The sequence below is a fragment of the Nuphar pumila genome, chromosome 10 (genome assembly GCF_984573655.1).
Source record: "Nuphar pumila chromosome 10, dmNupPumi1.hap1.1, whole genome shotgun sequence".
Taxonomy (NCBI): domain Eukaryota; kingdom Viridiplantae; phylum Streptophyta; class Magnoliopsida; order Nymphaeales; family Nymphaeaceae; genus Nuphar; species Nuphar pumila.
This window is the reverse complement of record NC_143258.1, coordinates 46,702,377-46,721,476: the sequence shown is the minus strand read 5'-3', so window position 1 is coordinate 46,721,476 and position 19,100 is coordinate 46,702,377. Positions and strand designations below refer to the sequence as shown.

Sequence of the window (19,100 nt, the reverse complement as noted above, 5' to 3'; positions counted from 1 at the left end):
GGCTAACCCTAGCTTGACATAAAATTTAGAGTCTGACTTGTACATAACCTCATATCCTGTTCATCTATGGAATAACTTAAAACAAATCTACTAACTAAAAAGAGATTCTAAGAATAGACACATCAGATCACTGACTTGAGAATAAGTAAAAGAAAAAGAAATACATCAGGCAGGGTGCACATCTGCAATGACCAGATTTTGGCAAAGAGAAACAGAGATAAATGGGACATTTACCTGTCCTCAAGATTGTAATGAAAAGGAATTAACTCTTATAGAATAGTATGTTCTAAAAAAGGAAAAGAAAAGGAGAAGAAAAGATGGTCATGCTGATCATGGATAAAACCATAAAACAGAGAAGGGAATGTGATCACATTTTCTTTTACTAAAATACATATTCATGTAACATCACGAGATTTAGGTTAAGTGAACCCATTTTACTCTCAAGCAAAGTATAAAAGGAAAAGGATGCATATAAAGGAACAACCACAACTTAATCAACAGCACACCTTATCCGCTTTACAAGCCCCATCAAGTTGGCAAGGGGCTCAGCATGTTACATGAATATCACTTCAGAATAGGAGATATGGCTATTGCCATGGTATTTCCTTCACTATGTAAGATGTCTTACATGAGCAAAAGTAGAGCAATGCACCACACAGAACTTGTTTTTAGGCTGAAAGTACTATATGCCCAAGTCTTTTAGAAATCTGTCACTGGTTACTCCCTGTTGATATCCCTACCTTCAATCTCCTCTATTTTCCAAAACAGCATGAGGTTAAATCCACATAAACTTCCTCATTTGATTTCATCCATGGTTTTTAAAGGTGTGAGGCATAATGAGGCGTTTTTCAAAAATATGAATGACTCGTAAGCCTTGAGGTGTTGAAAGGCGTAAACCTCAATATTTTTCAAGGCATAAAATTAAAAACATATAAAAAATCTACAATTACTAAAATAAAGTACTTCATTAACTATAGAACATAAATAAATAATAATTATTGCAAAACATTACAAAAAAATCCATATTACAAGTTATGACTAAATCTCTTTTTGGTTTCATTTTCTATTTTTAGGCATGGCATCCTATTAAGATTAAAAAAAACAAATATTAATTTTATATCTACAAACAATATTTCTATCCCACAAACTAAAGAAGCTTATATTGAAGATATCATATTAAAATAAACAATGAAAAAATAAAAAAAATTATTGCCTTCAAATAATTTCTGATGAAAAGCATCCCATTTTTTTTTTGTTTTCTTTTGTGGCAATGAGAAATCTTTTTCAGTTTCCTTAAAATTTTAAGGCAACCTTCAGTGCACAAATAATGAAAAAAGTTCAACATGTTTTTTTTTTAATTTACTCTTTTCAGCACTATGGAGAAATTGGGATCCATCATTCAAAAGTATGGAGAAATTGATGGAGATGTAAATCATAGGATAAAGGTTGGGTGGATGAAATGGAAAAGTGCTACTGGAGTGCTGTGCGATCGTAGAATGCCATTGCGGTTGAAGGGAAAGTTTTATAGGACGACTATTAGACCCGCTTTACTATATGGTACGGAATGTTGGGCTGCCAAGAGACATCATATTCAAAAAATGAGTGTAGCTGAGATGCGGATGCTTAGATGGATGTGTGGAAATACAATAAAAGATAAGATTCGGTACGAAGAGATACGTAAGAAGGTAGGTGTTGCACCCATTGAAAATAAGATGCGAGAGAATCGTTTACGGTGGTTTGGACATATTCGGCGAAGGCCTAATGATGCTCCAGTTAGAAGGTTGGAGAAATGGGAAAATATATTAGTTAAAAGAGGTCGGGGTAGGCCTAGGAAGACTTGGATGGAGATGATAGGAAAGGATATGAATGCTTTGAACCTCACCGAGGACATGGCGTTGGATAGAAATGATTGGAGGAAAATGATTCATGTGGAAGACCCAAAATGAATTTCTTTTTTGGTTCATATCGCTGACCCCAATTGTTTTGGGATGAAGGCGTAGTTGTTGTTGTTGTTGTTGTTGTTGTACTCTTTTCAGCACTATAAATGAGTAAAATAATATTTTGGATTTTTAGATGCTTTAATAGCAAATTGATATAAAAAGATAACACTTGGCAAATAGGTGCGCTTTATGGCTAGTTTTGGTAACTTACCTATAGCAGTCACTTTGTTCACTTTATGAGAGAGGCGTGGGCTCATTGAAAGGCTTAGGCCTCTCTAGGAAAGAGGCTTAAGCCTCATTCCCCTTAAAGAGGCCTAAACCATGGGGCGCACACACTTAAAAACCATGATTTCATTTAACACATTGAGATAAGAACCATATTTAAGCTGTTATACTGTGTAAACTTCCTCATTTCATTTCATATAACCTTCATTGAGTTAAGAAAAACATCTAGGTTGCCATGATCAAAATATGGATATTGTTCATCTAAAAAACTGCCTATCTTTTCAATCCATCTCAATTCAGTATTCATGGCAGCCAGTCCTTTATACCATCTTCAAATTGCAATACTGCACTTTTTTTTGGGATCTGCCATTAAACAAAAATTTTCCCCAATGAAGATACATGATCTAGTTCTCGATATTCCTGTGGCTGGCTGCCTAGCCAGACTCAGAAAAAAAAAATCAAAATTAACAACCAGGTCAGTTTCTCTTGGATCTTTTTCTTTTTTCTCCTGAAAAAAAGTCCATCATATGAAGAGTCATTTTGACGAACTCAACCGATTGTATTTTGATTTTGCATATAGATGGATAGAAACACAGAACTCATCTCTTCTGCTAAGTGTGCTAAAAGCTTCTGAAATTTCCAATTCTTTGAGTGTGTGGTCTTCCAGGGCTTATTTCATCAACAGCAACACGTGACAATATCCATCTTCCTTTAATTAGAATGAAGCATATGCAACACTTTGTGCTTATAACTAAAACCAATTATTATTCATTCTTCCACTTTAGGCCATATGTGTGTGCGTGCTTGCATGTGTGTGTGTGTGTGTGTGTGGTGTGTGTGTCACTTCAGAATGCTGCATCCAGTCATGATTAGATAAGAAGCAGTCTATAGGAGCCCTTTGCATTGGCCAAGTAATGCATATTTATGACATATGCATATCATGGCCAAACTTTCAAGATATAAAGAGTGAAGTCAATGGTACATGCTCCCCTACCCAGACATCACTGACTATTGAAGAAGACTTCACAAGTATATGTTGGAGACGGGCTGCTGATGACTTTGAGGAGACTACAGAACTAGAGATAAAATAACACTTTTCCTAGTGATCTAGTTTGGATCTGACTTCCATTAATAATCTGAAACACTTGGCCAGAATGCACTTTCTTGTGGTCGGATTGCTGAGAGTTTACAATGTCTAAATGAAATCTGCAGAAGGCATTTTTTACCTTTTTGAAGTTTTCTACATGGGGACTCCTTATGTTTTCAAATTGTTCGTTGCAGATTTAGACAAGACTTGTTTACATAAGCTTGCCTCTAAAGAAAAATGAAAAATGAGCATAAGTTAATTAATTCAAATATGAATACCATGTTCCAACGTGTAAAAAATGTCTGCTGGAAGCAGAAGCAAGAGACCCTTTAGGAATTTGAAGCAAGCTTCAGAAATATATAACAATAAAAGGTGCAAGTCTTCAAGCATATGAATCTTGTTTAAAGAATGATTCTTATAAAAGCATAAAATCAGCTTATTGCATATATTCTATTTCAAAATCATGAACAACCATTATTTTGTTTAACTCTACGAAGAGAGTCTGAATATGCAACGGTCTCAGAATGTTTTTGGTTCCATTGGCAAATCTAAGATGTCACATAGAGTTAACAAGCAACCAAATGAAAGAAGCTTAAAAAGAGAAAAGGGGAAATTAGAGAACAAAGATGCAAAACCTACCAAGATCATAAGCAAATTTGTGATTCCTATCATCGAAGAAAAAGCAAGTATACTGCACCAGAGAATCGTGAAAAATGAAGATGTTCCCAATCGAAAAATAGAATCAATGCCACGAAGAATGCAGTCCAACCAAACCAAAGATACAAGTAGAATCAACTTCCCAACATGTTGGAGCCATCTCAAGAGAATTGGATATGCATATCTGGTCTTTTGAGTTACATAATTATGGGCCTTCAAGAAGTAGGTTGTTAATGTTGAGACCCAAAACTTCTGCCTTTGAAGCCACCTTCTTGCTTTATCCAAAACAATAACAGCTGAATCTGTCAAACTCCTACCATCCATCATATCAGAAAGGCCTAATTTGCCCATCAAATTTAAAACAGTACTACCATGGCCGGTGAATCTAGAACATCCTTCAGATTTCGCAATGCCACCTGTTTCAACACCATTCACATCCTTAGTTTCACTAAATTCAGCTGTATGTGCAATATTTTCACTGGGATCCTTCAGAATAGAAGGAGATGGTGCAGAATCTGAAGTTGTATCAGCCTTAGGCTTTTCCTTGTGATCTCTTTTGTTAGGTTTTGTCTGGTTTCTTTTACGAGCTCCAGATGTTACAGTTTTCTCTACTTGGTCGATGGATGGACTACTTGACCTGCATTGACAGTTACCACCTGGAAGCACCTCAGGGTCGAGGACCGTAGCTTCATGCACCATTTCTTTATTTTCTGACGGCAGTGTAGTCTTTGAGACTGGATAGTTATGAATGGTTCCATTTTGGTATATGCCAGTCCTCAGCATGCTTCCCTTTCTGGCCATCTTGAAAGCTAGATGTTCTGCAAATTATTAGTTATATGGTTATCTGATTTCCTCAAGCATGCCGTACATGCATGTTACCAATAAATTTGCACAGAAAGAGTGCATCTCAGATATGAGGGCCATGACAAACTGGCATAAATCCTGAAAACCAGTGAGGCCAAGAAACGGATCATTATACCAAATCAATAGCTCTACGTGAACATGACTAGCTGCTATGCTCAAGAAAGTAACAGAAACTTCTCTCTTGTCATTTAAACAACACATAAAGGAAACCATGAATTGGCCTCACAGTCAAGAGTAACTGAACATTTAACTTCAAAGAGACCAGCAAAAAGACCCAAACGACCACATCCTAAGAGTATTTCCACGTGGTATATTAGCAGTACCATGCTTTTCAGCATCTCCTAGCTGAAATTGAAAGAATAAAATAGTGTGCAATCCAAAATTGCTAAATGACATCTTAATGTTTTTTTATTAAATGACACATCATGATTAGAACAACAGGCAGATATAATTACTTTATCCAGGTGTTTTTAGGCTGCATGCAGAAATTTGAATCATATTAATTGGTGGAATCTTTGCACATCAGGCACCAAATGAATATGAATAGCACCAACAGAGCTGGATTGTCCCTTGTTTCAAAGAGAACTCACTAGGATAAGCAGTATTAAGGAACCAGATGAAACAACACGCATGTTCAATAATGAGTTTAATGGGGCACATCACAATCAAATCCACATAAACAAATTCAATCAAACAAAAGTTGAACCAAATCATACAAAGAAGAGTTGTGAGAAAAAAGTTCAATTATTCGTGCCACATTTTCCTCAAGAATGGCCATGCACCTGTATAACTTCAGCAATGTTGTTTTTCAACTTGAAGACCTAGCGGAAAAATAAGTAAATTCAGCTCACTCACAATGCACGTTAGCAAAGCGTACTCTTAGTCGAACTGGGAGCATTTTATATGGTCATTTGGGTCATATAAAGAAGGCATTCCCATCTGTCCCAGAATCTATAATAAGTATCCATGCAATGTGCTTGATTCTTTTTTGTTTGTAATGAACTGCTCTGACTGAACATTTTATTTACAATCAATGATGATAACAGTGAGAAGACAAAGTTGTTTGATTTAGGATAGGAACTCCTAACTCTGTGGCACATGCCACCCTTTTGATCATTTATTTGTATTACCTGTAATATCATTTTCTTTTTCTCAGACACCTTTCTTCTATGTTTTCATAGAGGAAACTATTATATGATCTATTCAAATGTAAACATTTAACAGTAGAAGCTATTTTATAAAGGTACATCGCAGATCTCACTATCTTATTCTAGCACTTTTAGACAGCAAGCAGGACAAGATTGAGAAATATAAACACAATAGTGTAAATGATAGCCAACATGGGTGAGTACTGAAAGTTTTTCACCTGTATAGAGAAAAGAGAGAGAGGAAGAGAGAGAGAGAGACGAAAAAGGAACCCAAGGCTTTGGCTGTTACGATTTTTATTTTTTCCATCCTTGAATCGTGACCTAAACAGTGCTTTTATAATGTTACAACACAAAGATATGGATCCGGGTTTGGTGTATCCAGACCCGACAGTCTAAGTGTGTTACAATACATAAGTATGGATATGTTACATGGCTGTACACAATCCATGGATTGTTTTTCACCCCCCCTCAAGTTGATCATGGTTTTGGACCATGAACAACTTGCCTTTAAGCATCCAAAAACGATCCTTTGTTAACCCTTTGGTAAATAGATCTGCAACTTGTCTTTCAGTATTGACGAACTCAGGCTCAATCTCTTTTTCTTCAACCTTCTGTCTCACAAAGTGTTGGTCGATCTCAATGTGCTTGGCACGACTGTGATGTACTGGATTGAATGACATGTTGATAGCACTTTGGTTGTCACATAGCAAAGTAGTGTGGGAAATCTTTTCTCCTACTTTAGTTAGTAGATGCCTGATCCATGTGGCTTCGGCAGTAGCAGCAGCCATAGATCTATACTTAGCCTCAATGCTTGATCTAGCGATGGCCTTTTGTTTTCTACTGTTCCAAGAGACTAAGTTTTTTTCCAATGAAGACGCAATATCCTGATGTAGATCTTCGTTCATCAGGATCTCCTGCCCAGTCTGCATCACAATATACAGTGAGTCCGTGCTCATCTTTGCCATATGACTGTGGTGAATATATCAATCCATCCCCAATAGTCCCTTTCAGATATCTAAGGATCCTCTTGACCGCTTCCATATGTCCAGTATGTGGCGCATGCATAAATTGAGACACTTGATTGACTGAATAAACAATATCAGGTCTGGTAAATGTGAAGTATTGTAACATTCCTATTATGCTTCGATACCTGGTGGGGTCATCACACAGATCTCCATCCTGAGCGCTAAGTTTTTGATGAAGCACACTCGGAGTTCCCAGAGGTTTGCAGTCTTGCATGCCTGCCTTGCTGAGAACGTCTACGGTGTACTTGTGTTGAGTGAGCGTCAAGCCATGAGCCTGGTTATCAACTTCTACACCAAGGAAATAACGTAGAACTCCAAGATCTTTCATTTTGAACCTCTGACCTAGTAAGTCTTTTACTTCTTGGATGTGGGTCGTAGAGTTTCCTGTGATGACAATATCATCAACATAAATTAATAACAGAGTGCTCACAGTCTGACTTCTAAAAATAAATAATGAGTGGTCCAGCATGGAACGTGAAAATCCATGTTTCTGAATCTCTAGCGAGAAGCTATCAAACCATGAGCGAGATGCTTGCTTCAGACCATAGATAACTCTTTTTAACCTGCACACATGAGTTTTACAATTTTGTTCTTGATACCCAGGGGGAGATCCATGTATACTTCCTCCTTTAAGTCCCCATGCAAGAATGCATTTTTCACATCAAGCTGACTCAACTTCCATCCATGTTCAACAGTCAGAAAAATAATAATTTGGATTGTTCCCATTCTTACAACCGGACTGAAGGTCTCATCATACTCTTGCCCTGCTTCTTGAGTGAATCCTTTTGCCACAAGCCTTGCCTTGTATCGTTCAATGGTTCCATCTGGCTTGTACTTTATTTTGTAGACCCATTTACATCCGACAACATTTTTGTCAGTTGGTCTGGGAACAACTTCTCAGGTTCCACATTCATGCAAGGCTTGCATTTCATCATTCATGGCTTCTACCCACTTGGTAGAAGTGGCAGCCTGGTAGTACATGATGGGCTCATCTTCCTTATTGAGAGAAGTTAAGAAGAGTTGAAGATCCAATGAGAAGTTGTTATAGCTAACCCACTTGTCAATGGGATGTCGTATGCGGTTTGATTTTCTGACCTCAAGAGTATGAGGAGTCAGATTGCCGTCTGAGACATGATCTGAATGGCTTGATGCTGTCGGTCTCTGTCTAGAGTAGACAATGCCTTTGTATTTGCCTGGTACTTCTTCTGTATTCTGTGATCCCGACGTCCCAGTGTCTTCAAAACTCTCTTCTTCTTGCTGCACGCAATCTGAGGAGCATGCTTTATTGGAGTCAACAAAAAGTTCTGAACTCAACCAAGGATAGTAAACTTTAGTTGGCATATTCGTTGCATCAACTCTGTCATCAAAATTTTGTTCATCAAAGACAACATTTCTTGAGATTCTGATACGTTTGTTGGTGGGATCATAACACCTATATCCTTTGTAGTCATCTGCATATCCCACAAACCTACATTTCTGGGCTTTGTCCTGAAACTTGTTTCTCAGAGACTGATCAATATGCACATAGCAAACACAACCAAAGACACGTAAATCATGATAACTAGGATGAGCTCCAAAAAGACAGTGATAAGGAGACTTATTTTCCAGAACAACCATGGGCAGTCTATTTATCACATGCACGGCAGAATGAAAGGCTTATGTCTATAGGTTGATAGGAAGATTACTGTCATGAAGCATACTCATGGCACTTTCAACAATATGTCTATGTTTTCGTTCAACAATCTCATTTTGTTGAGGAGTGTGGGGGCAGAACACCCTTCTTCCTATTCCATTATTTCGAAGAAAAGAAACAAAATCACGGGATGAGAATTCCCCACCTCCATCACATTGAAAAAATTGAATGGACTCAGAAAAATGATTTTTAACCAAGGAAAGAAAACTTTGAAACAAAGATAAGACTTCCGACTTATTCTTTATGAAATATATCCAAGTGTATCGAGAATAACTATCAACAAAGATTAGATAGTATCTGCTCCCAGATCCAGAGACAATTGGGGCGGGTCCCCATACATCAGAACAAATAATCTCAAAAGGTTTTGAAGCTCTCTTATTAATGGAATAGAAAGGCAATACATGACTCTTACATGAAAGACAACTGGAACACTTATGACTGCTCTTATTCCTATTCTTTTGGAATGAGATTATTAGAGACAAGTTTCTCAATAAAATGACTCCCACAATGTCCTAACCGACTATGCCATAAGAATGGCTTATTACATTCAGAGATACTAAAAACACTGGCAGAAGAAGATGAACACGACTCTAACGAAGGCTTCGAATTCAGATGAACAGGGCGAACAACATGACATGGAGCTTCTTCAAAGACATACATATTGCATCGTCTTTTTTCTTTAGCGAATGTTTCCCTCGTGCGTAGGTCCTTGACCTGCACAAAGAAGGGAGTAAATTCAACTGAAGCATTATTATCATCAATAAGCTCGGAGACAGAGACAATGTTTTTCTTAATGTCAGGAGCATGAAAAATGTCAGAAAGAGTAAGAGTGGAATGTGACATGGGAATGACAGTTTTTCCAACATGAGAAAAAGGATGGTGGGATCCATCTCCAGTAACAATCTTACTTTTTCCAAAATAAGGAATATGATTAGAAATCTTACCTGCATCACCTGTCACATGAGTCGCTGCTCCTGAGTCAACAAACCAAGTGCCTTCTTCACTTTGCTTCAATTTCAACTCTGACAAGGCAGATATTAGTAGATCTTTGATCTCTCCACTATCTCTGGTATTTATGAACTTTCTTTTCGTTTCTGTCTGTGGACCCTTTCCTTTATTCTCTGGATTGTGCCAACAATTCGCCTTGATATGCCCCTTTTTGTTACAAAAGAAGCAAGTGGGGATGGATCTTGATCCCTGCGCATGAGCGGACATATTTGGAGTGGGGAGCAGACCACGCCCTCCGTATCCACTTCGCCCTTGTCCTCCTCCTCCTCGTCCTCGTCCTCTACCATAAGTCACTCCTGTGGCAAAAACTTCTTGAGAATTTGTGTGAATGTGAGTTTCTTCAGAAAATCCTTTCAGAGTCATTTCATACTGAATCAATTTCGCTCGTAACGCATCGAAGGAAGGAAGAGCAGGAAGGCACAATAGTGAAATGACTATCATATTGTAGTCAGATCCCAATCCACTCAGAGTTTGTTGCACCATGTCATTGTCGCTTACGGCACAGCCTATAACTGCAAGTTGATCTGTGATGGTCTTTATCTTGTTCAAATATTCCATGATGGTCATGGATTCTTTTCTTAACAACTGAAATTCCCTTTTTAGGAAAACCATCCTTGCTTGAGAAACCTGCGAATACGTCTGAACCAGTCGCTCCTAGAGTTGTAGCGTTGTACAATTGTCGGGAATGGCAACTAGAACTTCTTGAGACAGGGTTGAGGTGATGTATGCAACAACTGATTGATCTTTCATTTCCCAATTGAGAAATTCTACATTTTTGACATACACGATCGAACTCGCCCCTTGATCATCTTTCTTTTCTCTCGGGACAAATTCTGGTGGAACGAGAGTGGTTCCATCCAGGTGACCTAAGAGACCTTAACTCCTTATAAAAAGAATAATTTGTCTCTTCCAAATCAAGAAATTTGAGGTATTCAACTTTTCAGAAACGAGTTGGTTGAGAAAGCTTGAAGAAAGATTTGATTGAGAGAGATAAGGGTCCATTTGAGAATGAAAATCAACGAGAATGTCAACCAGGGTGTTCACAAAAAGTTAAGCCCGCTTTCCTCTTTTTCTTTTTTTAAAGATACAGAATCGCAGGTTGTTGGATTCAGGGAACTCAGTTTCTGAACCTTTTCTATACAGTCCAGAAACTGAAATTGACGTGATGAAGAATACCTTCACGTTAAAAAAACTTTTTTTTTGACAAGAATAGAAATAGATAATCAAGAAATAAGTTTCACAGCATAGCAGTAAAGAATAAAAAAAAATATTCGAATATGCAAAGACAGACTTAGAGGAGATTAGGTAAAGGAAGATCAAAAAAATAAGGAAAGAATCGGTGTTTCACGTGAATCAACAGTCACCCACAGTCTGTGTTCACGTAAATAGGGTGCACGTGAATCGCAAATTCACCAAATATGAAACCCACGTGAATAGGGTTAACGTGGATCACGGTTTCACAAAGAAAAGAAACCCACGTGAGGTGTGGGAGCACAGAAGATTTCAGAAAGAGGAGACGAATGAGCAAAGAGGGGAGGAAATGAAGAGGAACAAAAGAAAAGGGAGAGGGGAACAAAAAAACCTTGATTTTCCGAACTTGAGAGAGGAACGAGAGACCTCGATTTTCTAAACGTCGCTCTTGCCAGAATCCTTTTCAGCCTTAGACGGATCTACACTCTGATACCATGAAAGTTTTTCACCTGTATAGAGAAAAGAGAGAGAGGAAGAGAGAGAGAGAGAGAGAGACGAAGAAGGAACCCAAGGCTTTGGCTGTTACGATTTTTATTTTTTCCATCCTTGAATCGTGACCTAAACAGTGCTTTTATAATGTTACAACACAGAGATATGGATCCAGGTTTGGTGTATCCAGACCTGACAGTCTAAGTGTGTTACAATACATAAGTATGGATATGTTACATGGCTGTACACAATCCATGGATCGTTTTTCAAGTACAACAAAGCACCTAAATTCCAGAAGGCGCGGATCATAAATCCAGGAGATAAGAGAAGGTACCAGACATATCCAAAGTATTAGGAACACGGAAGTGCTTACTAACCTAATGAAGAAGTTGTTAAAATGTATCATTCAACATTTGTAATATTATATATATTTTATATATATAAAGGATAATACATATTCATATATGGTATATATGCATATGTATTATCCTAATTATATATATATATATAATATATTTCTCTATTTATAGGCATAGGGGTAGTTTAGACATTTCACAGTTTTACGCATATTCCATTCAGAATATTTTTGTAATTTTATTTTATTTTTTCTTTTGTTATTTTTCTCCTTTTTTTGGGTTTGCGCCACCTAGGGAGGCTCCCCAAAGAGTCGTTGGGGGCTCCCAACGACTCCTTTGGGAGCCCCCTTTGTGGCTCCTCTCTTGTGTTATAAATAGGGGTCTTCCCCTTGTATTTCTTTACTCCTTGGAGGAGCTTATGCTCCATTCTATAGGGTTTTTACCCTCTTTCTTCAATAATATTCAACTTATGACTTTATGTCATATTTACCCCTTTTATGGGTTTATGTATTAGCACATGATGTGCTTGTGTTGTTCCCTTGAGTGGGTATATTCGCACTTAATGTGCATGTGTATGGGTTCATTATCGAACCTAAAGTATTCAAAGTCACTTTCTAACATGGTATCAGAGCGTGGTCACGATTGGGTTGTCCTTTGATGCAACGGAAAGCGTGTTGATCAAGAAATGGTGAAGTATTCATTGTCCTTCTCTTTTTTCTTAAGTTTTCGGTATGTATCTCTTTTCTTAACATATTATGCATTATGAAATTTTTTTTTTTTGCATATGAAGTGTTTATAATAGTTGAATCACCTCTTTTCATATTTCGCATGTTCAAAATTTTTTAAAAATATCTCCTTTTAAATTTAGTAAACTTGTTTTGCTATTCAAATATATAAATTCTTGTTTATATGTTTATCGATTACTCATCACATATAAATAGTAATTTATGTTCTTTCTTAAAATTGTCTTCAATTATGTGGGATTTATGATGATTACATAAGTATTTCATAAATTAACTTTTAAAGATTATATATGATCTCTTGATTAATGATCTTTGTTTAAAAAATCTTTTCTCTCATATAAAGTTTAATTGGTTTTGAGTTCTTCTCTTGTTTATGAATTTTAGTGCATTTTTTTGAAAAATCTTGATATAATTCTTGTATAAGAATCTCTCACATCTAAATCTTTGTTATGAATCCTAAGTAGTTTTTGTCAATGATGTTTCAATGGTTTTGGTTTAGTTAAAGGATTTTGAAAAATTATTTGTGATAAATATGTTGTATGAACCATTGTGTTCATTAGGAAAGATCTTTTAAAATCTTCTCATACTATATAGAATGCATAGTGTATCTATTGCATCCTTTGGTATAAAAGACTTCATTAATTTTTGAGTTTTCGTCTAATGATACAACTTTATAAACATGTTTGTTTGTATTTTTCATATAAAGTTTCAAAACCTCTTGATTGTATATCTAAGGATGCCTACATTGGCCATAATATGGTCTTATTTGTCTTAAATTGCATTTATCAAGCATATAATTACATAATTAAAGCTTGAGAGACTCAAGCATTTGCTTCCATTTTATGAAATACATGCATTATCGCATGTTTATTATTTATACGCTTTTTTGTATTTTGTTCAAGTGTTGTGTGAGTGCTTTCGTGCACTTCTTCTATAAAGTATTTATGCTTGTATGTGTATTGTCTCTTCGTAGACATTTTCACATGATACTCTATTTTCAATAAAGAGATGTTTTTATTACCTCCTTTAGGGCTTGTGTTTATTTTTTATGAACTTGTAAGATTGTTTCTTTTATCATTATGAATGCTTCCGCAATATCTTGGTACATGTTGTCCTAAATTTACACATTTAAGATTATTGCCATTTTACATCTTGGTATACATATAATTGCAAATTATAAAGGCTTGATTTGTTTCTTGGATGATTCCAATTCCTTTCTCACACATGACATAGCTTAAGTATTTCATGTTGTGTTTATTGAGTCTTTTGATAATGATCATGATGTTGCTTAATATTTCATAAATTGTGTTAGTTGCATAATAAGTCTTTTTGTATAAATGACTTCTTTTGAAGATTAAGCATAATTCAGATTTATGCAAAATTGTTGTTATAAAGCATATTATTGTGATTGATTATATTGGACCTTTGATTCAATTTTTAATCGGTTCTCTTTTCTTTGAAAAATGATTCCTAAAGTGTTTATTGCTTTTTTGTGGCATTTATATTTGCCCATCACATGTTATTTAATGCATCATTTATTTGGCCTTATTATTGTTTTATTAGAGATGTTTGTTGAGGTGAGTTATGGGCACCTCGTGTTATATCATTCTTGATTGTCCACTTGCCATATTATAGATGGTGATTGAGGTGAGTTATGGGCACCTTAGGACTCTAGAATGATTTGGTATATGATCTCTAATTATGAGTGTGTCACTCATTGTTATGTCATTTTAGTTTGTCCACTTACCATATTATAGATGGTGGTTGAGGTGAGTTATGGGCACCTTGGGACTCTAGAATGATTTGGTATATGAGTGTGTCACTTGTTTAATGTTGGTCATTGATCTTATGGATGCTCTTATTTATATATAAATGTGATGGATATATGATGTTTAAAACCTTAAATGTTTTAAGGTATATTGAGATCAAGGTTTTGGGGTTATTGCCCAACCTTTTATTGTTTATGAATCATATGAGTGCATTTGCACATTTATGTTTTGTGCTTTTGTGCACAAGTGTTCTTGGTGTGTGTATATTCACACATTTTATTTCAAAATGATATTGTTATGGGTATTCTTTTTTGAAGAATATTGTTTCAAGGTTTTATTTATATGTTTGTCATTACAAGTTTTATTGCCTCAAAAGTCTTCTCCTTTTATGCCCCTTATCTAAGTATCATCATATGTAGACAAGAATTTTATTACACCTTCGTGTGTTGGTAGCCCTTTGTTGGCTTTTGCTCTCTTGATCTAGTAGTTGAACACACTTGTCTTGAATGTTATTTTATGTAGACAAGGCACGTTGATTCACATCATGGTGTGTGATTTTAGTCCATATTGGCGTTTGTGTCCTTGTTCTAGTCGCTGAGATGTATGCCCATGGTTGGCTTATTTCACTCATTTCAAGTGTCATCTTATGTAGACAAGAGATGTATTGTGTTTTAGCTCATGGTTGGCTTGTTACTCTTGTTCTAGTAGCTGAACATACTTGGTTTTGAGTGTATTTTTACGTAGACAAGAGATGCTTTTGGTCCATGTTGGCGTGTATTCTCTTGTTCTTGTCGTAGATGCACTCATTTCAAGTATTATTATATGTAGACAAGAGGTTCTTTTGCACACCTTTGTGTGTGTCTTTGGCCTTTAATGACATTATATTTATATTCTTGATCTAGTAGCTTATACACTTGATTTATGAGTTTTGGAGGACTAATGAGGTAGTGGTTTGTAATGGATGAACTATTGTTGAAATTTGCAAAATTTCATTTATGACTTGTGTTTTAAGATATTCAAGTGAATCATATTTTTGATATGCATATTTTAAAATCAAGTTGATTTTTTTGGCATTTAATCTATATATTAAGTGCTTATGGTTCTTTGGCTACTTTTGTATGCAAAATGTGTTTTTTGTCAATTGAATGAGATTTTCCTAAATGGGTAAGATTCTCTATTCAAATAACACTCTTCGTTTTGCCTCGTAAATGGATTTAAAACCTTGTGAACTCTTGTGTTTATTTTGTCTAAAGTATGCTTGGAGACTTCGTTTCTCTTGTTTGGCACTTCATTACATGTTTGAAGCATGATTCATTAATGATTCCTTTAAGTATTAATTCATTTCATGATAATATATGCATATGCTCTTTAAGGCCTTTTAGGATCTCGTTCCATAAAGCATATGTAACTTATGCCTCTTCGTAGGCTTACTGTGGTGTCCCTTAGGGGACCATTGTGTTTTTCCCCATTATGGGGTTATGTTTGTCCAATGATGGACCTTATGAATGCATTATGCATTCTTGTAATTCATTTCCGCATAATTTGTTTCCGCTCACTCTTTAACATGATATTTGATTTTTGAAACTTTGGTCTTCTAAATTTTCTTTTCATGCTAAAGTAATTATCCTATTATGCATAAATTTTGCACCTTATTAGGAATGTTTCGTTTTGAGTAAAGTGTAAAGATATTTTTTACTTGTTCTTTGTTGTTGTTCCTCAGGATCTTGAAGATAAGAGGAAAAGAAGTACCTTGGATAAATCATGGAAGATGTTCATCGTTAAAGACGTTGGAGGAAGACATTTGCAATGGCATTCGTACTGATGGCTCTTGAAGCCTTGAGATTCTTCCTCTTGCTTTCTTCAATCTTTTCGTTCCCCCACGCAAAGCTTGAGGGGGGTGTTAAAATGTATCATTCAACATTTGTAATATTATATATATTTTATATATATAAAGGATAATACATATTCATATATGGTATATATGCATATGTATTATCCTAATTATATATATATATATATAATATATTTCTCTATTTATAGGCATAGGGGTAGTTTAGACATTTCACAGTTTTACGCATATTCCATTCAGAATATTTTTGTAATTTTATTTTATTTTTTCTTTTGTTATTTTTCTCCTTTTTTTGGGTTTGCGCCACCTAGGGAGGCTCCCCAAAGAGTCGTTGGGGAGCCCCCAACGGTCACAAATGTGACCGTTGGGGGCTCCCAACGACTCCTTTGGGAGCCCCCTTTGTGGCTCCTCTCTTGTGTTATAAATAGGGGTCTCCCCCTTGTATTTCTTTACTCCTTGGAGGAGCTTATGCTCCATTCTATAGGGTTTTTACCCTCTTTCTTCAATAATATTCAACTTATGACTTTATGTCATATTTACCCCTTTTATGGGTTTATGTATTAGCACATGATGTGCTTGTGTTGTTCCCTTGAGTGGGTATATTCGCACTTAATGTGCATGTGTATGGGTTCATTATCGAACCTAAAGTATTCAAAGTCACTTTCTAACAGAAGTCTTAAAGTAATAGGTATCTCTGCGACACCCAAAGGTGCAGTTATACACAATACTAATAGAGGACAACCAACAACATCATCATATGAACTGATAGAACACGAAGCAGCACCTACACATGCAATGCAACAGTATCCATATGTCCATCTTTCATGAAGCAGCGAAAATAATGATTTAATAAGTACAAGAAAAAACAGCATATAAAACCAAAGATTTAGTAGCAATCTTATAGTACCACCTAGCCAACAAACACTAAGAGAGAATATCCAGCCCATATACGACTGCACAAAAAAAAGACCTGACATGGGTTACCTCAAGCCTCAAGAATAAGCTGAACCATAACCTCATTTAGTGATTTTCCAAGTACATCAGTTGACATGACAGCTTTAACATGCCCAACCTCCTGCATCCAATCCATGAGCAACTGAAACACTTGTTGTCTCTTCACTTGGTCAAAACTACGTAAAATTTGCACTTCTGAAAAAGTTTCAGTTTCAATAGTGCCAATTCATCCAAAAAATGCAGGAGAAAGATTGTCCCATTCCTTAGCCAGAAAGACATGCGGACGTAAAAGGGGGATTAAGGCAACTGAATAATATTCCTCCAAGTAAGAGTAGCCAACAATTGCAGATTTTCTATCACAGAAGAGAGAATAAGCCACATATGACTGAGTTAAGCATCTTGAAAATTTTCTATCAATCATTGGTCTTCAAGAACATAACAACATTTATGCAGCAGCTAGGCTAGACCAAATTCATCATTGATAACAAGTTCTTAGATTTTCTACCCCCCGTTCTTCTTCCGTCATAGTCACCACATCCCTCTTTTGATGTCTTTCATTTCTGTATACTATATAGCCATAAAGTATTTTCGTTGGTGGTGATTTTAACAGCTGAAGAACAAATATGTAAGGCCTAAAATGCCAACAAATCCAAGCACAATACAAGGATATGGTAAAATGACTGTAAAATCAGTTTCTATGGCAGTTCTAGGAAAGCTTGTCTTCTCGCCCTGATGCCCTGGTGATTCCAGCTGTCCGATATCCTCTCACTCTGTTTCATCAATGTCTCATTCTCACCTTCAAACTAAGTATCATAAAGTAAAGAATGAAAGACAAATATGCCTACAAATTACACTACATATACACACAAAAGTGTTAAAATATAGCTTATGTATGGATCTGGATCCAGATCCATACGCATGAAACACATGCTGTATTTCTCTCATTAATGGCATCCTTGTAATATCTCTGATATTACAAGGATAGTTGTATAGCTGCTTCATATATAAAATGGTTAGGGCTTGGAGGTCGAGCCATCGTAAGCCGCCCCAACCATTGTTCTCTCTCTCTCTCTCTCTCTCTCGCGCGCGCGCGCGCCCTGTTTCCTGTAGATGTTGTACCAGATATAAAATCTGATATGGTATCAGAGCACAGGCCATCCTGTGCGTGAAGAAGCTCTAGAACAACAGATCGTGAACTGCGCGAACAACGTGTTCCTCCTTTCGCAGATCGTGAACTGTGTGTTCTTTCTTTCAGCGTGTTCCTCCTTTCAGCGTGTTCATCGAGATGGGGACAGCGTGTTCATCGAGAACAGCATGAGCAGCAGATCATGAACAGCAGCACTGCGTGAACATCCTGTGTGTGAAGAAATTCTGAAACAGTAAATCGAGAACAGCAGCCTTTAAAATCTCATCCTCTGAAATCTCCCCTTCTGAAAGTTGGTACTTTTCTTTTCCTTTCAGCGTGAACAGCGTGCTCATCGACTGTGTTCATCGAGAACGTAGTGTAAATTTTCCTTCTTGTTCCTGTATTAAGAAAGAAAAGAGAAAGAGAGGGAGAGAAAGGGAGAGATCGACTGCGGTTGTCACGATTTCGGTAAAAGAAATCGTGACCTAAACATGTATTTAAGTTTACATTACACTATGGGTCGGGTCTGGTATATCCAGACCCGATAACTAAATACATGATCTTTACATACATGGACGGTGACATGGATCGGGTCGGATCCTGCACCTTTTTCACCCCCCCTCAAGTTGATCATGGTTTTGGACCATGAACAACTTGCTTTTAAGCATCCAAAAGCGATCATTGGTTAACCCTTTGGTAAATATGTTTGCAACCTGTCTTTCAGTACTGACAAACTCAGGTTCAATCTCTTTTTCTTCAACCTTCTGCCTCACAAAGTGTTGGTCGATCTCAATGTGCTTGGCACGACTGTGATGTACTGGATTGAATGACATATTGATAGCACTTTGATTGTCACAGAGCAAGGTAGTGTGGGAGATCTTTTCTCCTACTTCAGTTAGAAGATGCCTGATCCATGTGACTTCGGCAGTGGCAGCAGCCATGGATCTATATTCAGCCTCAGTGCTTGATCTAGCGA

General features: G+C 36.6%; 1 protein-coding gene across 1 annotated transcript in view; it reads right to left on the bottom strand.

Moving 5' to 3' along the window:
- Positions 1–19,100, bottom strand: part of LOC149826791 (uncharacterized) — a 96,084-nt gene that overhangs the window by 59,996 nt on the left and 16,988 nt on the right. Inside the window, exon 2 of the mRNA XM_090018984.1 lies at positions 3,892–4,727. Within this exon, the coding sequence (XP_089875110.1) occupies positions 3,892–4,710 (819 nt within the window). The 5' untranslated portion in view covers positions 4,711–4,727. The remainder of the gene's footprint in view (positions 1–3,891; positions 4,728–19,100) is intronic.